The 9,539-nt window shown below is 36.7% G+C and overlaps 1 protein-coding gene and 1 long non-coding RNA gene across 3 annotated transcripts; one reads left to right on the top strand and one right to left on the bottom strand.

Moving 5' to 3' along the window:
* Positions 1 to 3,909: 3,909 nt before the first annotated feature.
* Positions 3,910 to 6,155, bottom strand: LOC120321489. 2 transcript variants are annotated; one of them, XR_005561119.1, is made up of 2 exons: positions 4,678 to 6,155; positions 3,910 to 4,137 (listed from the first exon to the last, which is right to left on the bottom strand). It is a non-coding gene; the product is annotated as an uncharacterized LOC120321489 (long non-coding RNA). The 2 variants fall into 2 exon arrangements; XR_005561120.1 differs by having other exon boundaries at positions 5,912 to 6,155.
* Positions 6,156 to 7,354: 1,199 nt separating this feature from the next.
* LOC6532178 (glycine-rich cell wall structural protein) lies at positions 7,355 to 9,487 on the top strand. Its single transcript, XM_002092916.4, has 2 exons — positions 7,355 to 8,582; positions 8,738 to 9,487. Exons 1-2 carry the CDS (start codon positions 8,538 to 8,540, stop codon positions 8,963 to 8,965), a joined length of 273 nt encoding a protein of 90 aa, XP_002092952.1. The 5' UTR covers positions 7,355 to 8,537; the 3' UTR covers positions 8,966 to 9,487.
* Positions 9,488 to 9,539: the final 52 nt, after the last annotated feature.

The raw sequence follows: 9,539 nt of genomic DNA, 5'->3' as shown, positions 1-9,539 counted from the left end.
AACCTGAGAGAGTTGCAAGCAATAACTTTGCCCCACTGTTTTTATTCTATTTTTTATTTTAGCTCTGTTTTTATTAATTTTCGCTTACGGCTCATTTGGTCGCCAACTCTGCTGCGACTGACATTTAATTATTTGTCTGGACTTTACGATTTTTTTTCCATTTGCATTTGGCTAAGTGCACTTTAGATGGGCGCGCAGGGGAGGAGAACGAGGAATGTCATGTTCAGAGGTCAATGCAGGCATAATTACCTCACTGACTGTAGTCAGCTCGCTGTTAATATCTTGCTGACTTTTGGCCATGCTAGATTAACATTTTAATACGAATCGCAGCGACTCAATTAAGGCAACGGGGCGTATGGGAAATGAGCTTTGAAATAGGGCGAATTTCATCAGCACAAGGCCCTCGAGTCGATCGCGACCTCCGAACATGTACATGAACATACATACATATATTATATGTATGTAACTTTTCGGTACGGCTCAATCACTTAGGATCTTAGTAAGGAAGCTTATAAAAATTAGTGGGTCCAATGATAAATCAAGCTGAGTGATACATCCACTTGACATCCAGTTATGCGGTTTTTCCCCATGAGGGAAATTTACACTCCGTGCTTACCAACGATCGGTGTAAATACTCAAATATCGGACTGCCCAACAAATACATTGCGGTTATGTTTTGAGTTCTGGGTAAAAATTGTTGTTTACATTTCTACCATGCACATATCGGTATGAAAACGGATGTGATAAGTCCAGCCGGTTTCGGAATGCATAAGTTTACTAATACCTTCATTGGATTTAGAAAGAGGTATATATATGTACATATGTCTTATAGCGCTTGACGCTCGAGTAAGGTTAGGAATATTTTATGTACTGTAAGAAGTGCCTTCGCTTTTTTAATTATACACATTAGTGAACGACTATGTTTTAATACTTTTTACAGTTAATCGAATAGTATTAAACTTATTCATATATTTTTGCAGGCTTTCCAGGTTGGTTTGGGTGCATTGCAATATCTCTAAGCCGGCCAGTTAATCGTAATTTATACTTATTATTTAATTTATTAAAAAGACTTCACCGACTGCGAAAATTATCATTATCAATTTGCTTTTGTTTTCGAAACGAATATTTGAAAAAAATGGGGTTATTGAGATCGATTTGTTTGTTGAGCTCCGATTGGATCCTTAGTCGTTATTATTTGGTTTGTTTTGTTTGCTATCGAAATAATGTTTAAACCTGGTAGAGCTATTTTTACACTTAAAGTTGCGAATTTTGTAGTTGTTGGCCTCGACAGATTCGCGGAATTCATTTATCACAATCGAACATTTCGTTGCTATGGTTCAATTGTTTCGCAGCCAGTTCTTTTATCTAGTGCCGGGGGAAGTGCGAGCAAGACCTATGTGCGCGGCACATGTTATGATTATTTTTATGAAAATTAAAATGCGTTTGCGTGTTATTAGCCGGGGGAGAGTCAGACTCGCGTTGTGTGGCCCCTTCCTTCTTCCAGGAAACATTCGTTCATTGCCATTTTGGGAGACGCTGGTGATTTCGCCACCAACACGTTTCGGCTTTTCGATGATGAGGTAATCTTCTCTGACGGCAACATTGTGGCAGCTCAATTTGATTTTGCAATTAACAGTTGGGGCTATTGATTGCCAGCCCAACCCATCGTAACGCCATTCCCAGTGTTTGACTCACGGGTCGAGAACACTTCTAGCTGTACGACAACGCATACGCTTTCTGCACGCATCTAGGGCATCTTTACTCTTTATCAGAGGTATTAATATAAATATAAAATTAGTCATAAATTTCTATATTTAAAAAGCATTTAGTGCAATGCAGCAACACAGTAAGCAAAAGTTTAAACTCCATCACCTTTCGTAAATCTGTTTCGTCTGGCAACAACACATTCATCTGGCTGTCAAGTGCAACCCGATACCGAGCGATTCGCAGGTTTCTGAATATTAATACATTCGATTAAGCGTATACGTATAAACACATTTCTACTCCGGTTTCATCATCAGATATTCAACTCTCAAAAGGCGCGAGAATTTATTTTAAAAACGTTCTACAGAATTGCGTTTAAAAATAATACTGGAATGTGCAACTTGACAATGGTTCAACATAAATCAATTCTAGGCTAATTAAAAGCATATTAATAGCGGCAAATAGGTATTTATTTACTGTTAAATATATTCATCGTGTATATTACCTGCGCTTTCACATACAAAAAATCGGTGCTGCTTCGGAGAGAAGCTCATAAATTACGAAAAAAAAACATTTTTGATATATGCGTAAGAGGACGTCGACTTTTGATTAAAAATCTCTTTACTTTCAAGGCAAATGTATTTGACAGATACCAGATACCAGTTCGACCTTCGTGCTCATTATCCATTCGCATGCAAATCGCCAGCCGTTAAGATAAATTGCGATGAAGTCCGGCATATTCCGGCTACAAAGACCGCAAAAACAAACCCCAAAAGAGGAAAGAGCAATTCGCAGTGCACTTGTTAATGAAGTTAACTATATTGTTGACTGCGATTCGTGCCAAGGTGCAAGATCCAACTATGACCGCATATATGTATATGTAGAGACAACTAAAGCGATATCCACTGGCAAAAGACGAAACGAAAACAAATCGGGCAATAATAAACACATATCTGTGATGCTTCTCTGCGTCTAATGAGAACTAGAGCCCCGACTAAAATCTATTGACCCATAGCGATATCACCGCGTCGTAGGCTTGCGACTTGTACCGATGACGAATTATTTGACGTCAGCCAGTTCCGAGAACAATATTGCGATATGGGTAAAAATAGCGCCCTGCAAAACAGAAATTCCGAACAACAACAATTATATTAATTAGGCAACTGCATTCTATTTGTTTATTGTTTCCTATACTGGTAAAGCACAATGTTGCGCTATATAGGCAACTAATACGCTTTTAAAACTGAAATTAGATAATAGTTGAGTAAGTCTATAAAGTTTTTGATTATATAAAAATGTATAAAAATCAGAATGGCCCAGGAAAGGTTTACCAATTTGTTGGGTTGTGGTCAACACTGCTGGTTGAGTTCAGTTGCCAGAATTGAAGACCATGTATTAATAATGTCCACCTTTTCGACTAATTCTTTTCACTGAAATGCAGTTTTTTTTCAATATCCGATCCACATTTACAGTGTAGCCTTTGGCCTGGGGTTTTTCATTTTAAAAACAAGTTATAAAATGGGTTTGAACCGACGGTATTTCTATTTTAGTACTGATCGACATTGGGCTGGAAAATTATTCGAGATGCGAACAAGATGAAAAGTGGTCGCCATGGTTTAGATTCTCCTTATCGCCAGTTTTTCTCCGTTTTCTTGGCATTTATTAAACAATTTAATTTGTAAATGTGTTTTTGTACTTTCAGGTTTTTATTCATTATTTATACAAAATATATTGTTGATCGGCTGCCGAAATTTTTTGTAATTCACCAACGTGTTAGGGCGTATTTGTTTGTTTCTGTTTTGGCTTTAGCTCTGTTCTTATTGACAGTCGCCGTGGCTCTTTGTGTTTTGATTACGCAAATTAAAAGCGTCTAGACAGGGCAGACGTATTGGGGGAGTGACCGGGGTAGGGTGGTGATAGGAGAAGGGATTGCGGTGTCGAGCAGTGACCGACTGAACTTGCCGTCTGTAATGCATCGTTATGTTCCCCACTTACATATGTATGTATTTATATAGCCGCTAAAGCCAAAGCCGACAGGTACATTTATACATAATACATAACTGAACAAGTATTATTTCTTTACAATTTTTTCTTTAGGTAATAAGTAATGTTTTGTAGTATACATGTAAGTAGAAATGTATGTATGTATAATTTGTAAATTTGCAACGTTGATAAAACCAGCCGGTAAAGAAAACAAATCAAAAGTCGAGTAAAGCAAATATAATGAAGTTATATTTTTGAATTGACGGATTATGATTATATAACATATTAAGAACGATCAGAAGCTGCATAGGACCCTGTCATTTATTTTAAATCACATTTATATACTTTTAATGTAACTTTTGTCGATCCAGTCGAATTTTGCGTAGTTTCGCAGAACATGTACCTCCTACATGGATGATGTAGCATCCAGCCTTCTGATGGGTCAACAACCTTTTGGAAAAAGAGAGAAGCATCGAAAAATCATCGAGTATCGATAAATAAACGTCGGCTATGTTAAATCGTCTGTGCATCTTCCTTTCGTCGCTGAAGAAAACGGTTGTTTTCCGTGGTAATTAGGTCAAAGAAATAACGGAAAAGTTGTGAAAAGTGTATACAAAAGTAGGGGAAAGTCGGTGCACACGAATATTGATCGAAATATGTTAGTTATATTTATATTATATCGTCAGTTCATTGCATCTCACCAATACCACTATTCTAGTATCGATAAATAAACGTCGGCTATGTTAAATCGTCTGTGCATCTTCCTTTCGTCGCTGAAGAAAACGGTTGTTTTTCGTGGTAATTAGGTCAAAGAAATAACGGAAAAGTTGTGAAAAGTGTATACAAAAGTAGGGGAAAGTCGGTGCACACGGATATTCATCGAAATATGTTAGTTATATTTATATTATATCGTCAGTTCATTGCATATCACCAATACCACTATTCTATCATTGTGTGTGTGTAAATTAGAGAGTTATTAAGCGATCTTACAGTGTTGTTAACATCCAGCATGGATGATGGAGCATCCAGTTTTCTAACAGGTCAATCGTTGCATACGGATATTCATCGAAATATGTAAGTTTTATTTATATTTGTAAACTTTTCGTTGTCGCATTTCGTCAGTTCATTGCCTCTCTCCAATACCACTATTCTATCATTGTGTGTGTGTAAATCAGATAGTTAATAAAGCGATCTTACAGTTATTTTTAAAAGTATAATTTCATAATAAATAAGAAAAAAAGTAAAAAGCTGTTAAATAACACGCTTGTTGTAATAATAATATATTTCGTATAGAAGGGTTAAAGAGACTTTTTTGCCTAATTTGGCAAAACGTAAACATACACACATCCGTATGTACCTCCATAATGTAGCATCCAGCTTTCTAACACGGTCAACTTTTTGCAAGAGAGGAAAAAAAGCATCGAGTATCGAGTATCGGGTCGGCCATGTTAAGCTATCTGTGCACCTTTCTTTCGTCGATGAAGAAAATGGTTGTTTTTCGTGGTAATTAGGTCAGAGAAATAACGGAAAAGTTGTGAAAAGTGTATACAAAAGTAGGGGAAAGTCGGTGCACACGGATATTCATCGAAATATGTAAGTTTTATTTATATTTGTAAACTTTTCGTTGTCCCATTTCGTCAGTTCATTGCCTCTCTCCAATACCACTATTCTATCATTGTGTGTGTGTAAATCAGATAGTTAATAAAGCGATCTTACAGTTATTTTTAAAAGTATAATTTCATAATAAATAAGAAAAAAATTAAAAAGCTGTTAAAGAACCCGCTTGTTGTAATAATAATATATTTCGTATAGAAGGGTTAAAGAGACTTTTTTGCCTAATTTGGCAAAACGTAAACATACACACATCCGTATGTACCTCCATAATGTAGCATCCAGCTTTCTAACACGGTCAACTTTTTGCAAGAGAGGAAAAAAAGCATCGAGTATCGAGTATCGGGTCGGCCATGTTAAGCTATCTGTGCACCTTTCTTTCGTCGCTGAAGAAAATGGTTGTTTTTCGTGGTAATTAGGTCAGAGAAATAACGGAAAAGTTGTGAAAAGTGTTTGTATACACTTTGTATAGAAGGGGAAAGTCGGTGCACACGGATATTCATCGAAATATGTTAGTTATATTTATATTATATCGTCAGTTCATTGCATATCACCAATACCACTATTCTATCATTGTGTGTGTGTAAATTAGAGAGCTATTAAGCGATCTTACAGTTTCGTTAACATTCAGTATGGATGATGGAGCTTCCAGTTTTCTAACAGGTCAATCGTTGCATACGGATATTCATCGAAATATGTAAGTTTTATTTATATATGTAAACATTTCGTTGTCGCATTTCGCCAGTTCATTGCTTAGTGTGAGGGTACTCAAAAGAGTTAAACAAGCGATCATAGAGTTGCGTTCAAAAGAGTAATCTCATAATAAATAAATGCTGTAAAAATACACATTAATCTATTTTGTATGAAGGGATGAAAGTCATTTTACCTAATTAATTTTTTTATTTTAAATAGTATTCCTTATAATTGCGTATAGTCGTGCTACAGCATTCTAAGAAACGTTTTGTTGCAGTTGAGTTCAATCTATTCGTCAAATAACGAAGGGATAGAGACCTGCGACATCAAACTGACCCCAGACAGCTGTTAAGTATCCTCGGGTAAACCGAGTTCGATGACCCGCCCTCTCAGGCGCACTTTATTACAGGATAATTGAATATGTGCGATGATAATTTCATTTTACGCTTTATAAACACAAACTGCACATTACCCCCTCTCCTTTCCCATCCTGCTTGTCGGAGAGCGAATTAATGCGCCCACCAGAAACTTAATTATCCGTTTAGGCGAGCGTGGGATACATGTACAATAGACCGTTAGCCGGACTTGATTGAGGACTAACAACCAACGAATAAATCAAGCAATAGTTGGTTGTTGATAAAGCCACGGATTTTGTTTCTTTGAAACTTCATAGAAAACTAAACAAAATATGGTATAATAAGTATCTATCTAGCTAAGAAAGGATTATATTACTATGTAACTGAATTCCCAAATTTATAATGATTCAGAAAGGTTTAGCCTGTGTCGTTATAAGTCAGAAATCGCGTTTTATTCGAGATCGTTGTAATTCTTTACATTGAAGATTGAATTGACGAGTCGAGTTGAACGCCAAAGTGGCGGCTGCGAAGCAACTCTTATGTACATATGTATGTATGTATGTGCATATATAAACATATTACCTACGACAACTGTCATTTGTATAATCTACATATTTGTATGTATTTGTGGGATTGTTGTCTTGGAGAGTCTGCTGTTGTTGCCTTTGTTTTGGTTCCCTGTGTGTTTTTGTTTGTCTTTCATGTTATTATTACAGTCGTGTTAAGCGCCTTATCGGCGGCGCCTCCAGAAAATATGTCACACGTACGCGTCAAAAATTTCTCAAGAATAAACCGCAATATCAGCATGATGCGCCTGATATAATACTATAATGCGGGGTGGCACCATAGGCTGTTATGCGATATGGGTCGGCCTTGGGGAAATAAGCCATTCGAATTTCAATAATTTAAAAATATGAGAAAACATAAAAAAAAAACCAACAACCCATTTCATATTCAATACAATAAGAAAAACTATATAAAAATATTTAAAAACTATTTAATGCTGTTGATTTCCAAATGCGGAATTCTTAACTAAATTGTTTTCGCCACATCCAAATCGAGTAAGCAAAAACATAAATAAGCTTATTACAGCATAAAACGGTTATCCCCATGAAAATACATAGACATATGGATAATGAAACAAAACGCACATGTATAAACCACAACAATGTGTATAAAAAACCATTCGCAAACGCTATTTTTGCATTTGATTAACATTTCATTTTGATTTTTATTATACCACAACCAGCATATCCCGCTTTATGGTCTACGTGATAATCAAAAATATGGTCTATTACTGCGACCACCCACAGTTCAGCATATAACAATGATAAACGATGTTCATATATATTCGATTATGTGTCTATGTGTAACATTCTAAATATGGTTTAGGTGCTATATTTTTTTACATGGGTCTCGTACACAGTACACGGAACTCGTGCGTGTAAAGTAATACTACCATTAAAAAATGTTTCCTTTTATTTTCTTATTTTATTATCTGTGGTGTTATAAGTAATGGAAGATGACAATTTATTGAGAATGTGTAAACGGCGTGTCTGTAAAAAAAGTAACAATAGATCAATTATTTCAGTTTCAAGCTTTACGTCATGAAATATACATATACATACATATACATATATCCAATTTCATAAAAAAATATACTTTAAGTTCTATAAGTAATTTATATCATTAAGTTAAACTCATTTAAATAAAATATTATTGACATTATTTCCTTTGAATGTGAGGTATTATTTTGCTGTTCCCCAAGTTGTAGGTTTTGTTTAATATTGGCCTTTTACTGCGCGCTATTACTCAATCATTTTCCCGCAATAACAACTGTATTGGTCGCAATGTCATCATATCACTATTTAGTTGACGACTGAACTGGTTGGTTAATTATTTAGTTATTTATTAATAGACTCACGTCAGACGCATGTACTGGGCACGGGAGCAATTAAGCGATTGTCAACAATACAATTAAATAATAATATATAATTGATGGCTTACAACCAAGTCGCGTTACGATAGATGCTATCGGGACAAGGCTGCTCAAGATATGTGTTTGGATAATACTAAGTTGGCGTTTCCGCGAGTTTTGGTGGGCGTTATGATAGTATAAAATGAAAAAGGGCTGGCCAAAACCCACCTATTGTTTATTAAAACCTGCACTCGAAAGGAACTCTACTAAAAATGAAACTAGCAATGTTTTCGTGGATTACTTGTGCGATGCTTTGGGTAAGTTCTCAAGTATGCGACTAAATTTTCCGAGAAAAGTATAACTAACTATTAAAAATCGTGAGGCCTTAACTTTTTGTCTTAAGCTGATCCTGTTCGGAGTTATTAAAATACCCAGTGATTTATTGTCTATTAACCACGCTCCTTTCTATTAGAGCATCGCAGAGGCTCAGTCCCAAGTCCCAGGTCCACCCGAGGCTATAGGTGCCGCCCAAGGGGGCCTGGGCGCAGCAGCGGGGGCGGGCGGACAACTTGGAGCCCACGGCGGCGGACCGCCCAAAGCCGTTGAGGACGGGCCTGGAGCTGGGATGGACGCCGGCATTGGAGTGGGCGCCGAGATGGGAGCCAGTGCACGTGTTGGAGGATCTGGCGGTAGACGCTAAAGACGGTCCTTCAGTTTGACATTTCCTTAGCTTACTTTGCTTTTTGTTCTCGCCGCTAACACTTGTGCATTGGGAAATAACTCCGAGAAAAAGGGGCCCGACACTACAGAGCTTGTAATTAATTACGGCTGGTTCTAAAAGAATGTCAAATTTTGTTTATCGCACACTCCGCACAGTTGTCGGCGCCAGATTTTTTTGGAGCTCAGTGTCATAATTGATTTGAAATCGCGGTTCGTCGCCACGTAATGGTCACACACACTCTGCAAATCGGCTCACTTCAAGTAAATTCGAAATCAAATCAAATACGAATCGCTTTGGCAGCTTAAATTCCATTTAATGCCCCTTAATGAAATACTCCTTAAAATCTACCGATTGTATCGCAGGTGTGTGTATGCGCCTGGAGGCAAAAACAGAAATAGAAAACTCATGAGCGAATGTTAAAAATATCAAAAGCATTTCCACATAAATCAAGTGATCAATAAATAAGTAAAATATGACAGGCACCGACCTCAGCAACAACAATTTAAAAATGATGAAATACAGAAAGTAAAAGAGGGGGTTTGGTTGGTTTTGT

This window comes from Drosophila yakuba, chromosome 3L (assembly GCF_016746365.2).
Source record: "Drosophila yakuba strain Tai18E2 chromosome 3L, Prin_Dyak_Tai18E2_2.1, whole genome shotgun sequence".
Classification (NCBI taxonomy): domain Eukaryota; kingdom Metazoa; phylum Arthropoda; class Insecta; order Diptera; family Drosophilidae; genus Drosophila; species Drosophila yakuba.
The sequence above is the reverse complement of the archived record's forward strand: the minus strand, read 5'-3'. Positions and strand labels throughout refer to the sequence as shown.

What these genes read in the sequence shown, in the direction of transcription:
- LOC6532178 (XM_002092916.4), top strand. Translation starts at nt 8,538, where the DNA reads ATGAAACTAGCAATGTTTTCGTGGATTACTTGTGCGATGCTTTGG. An exon ending in TTACTTGTGCGATGCTTTGG is followed by an intron (nt 8,583 to 8,737) that starts GTAAGTTCTCAA and finishes CCTTTCTATTAG; the next exon opens with AGCATCGCAGAGGCTCAGTC.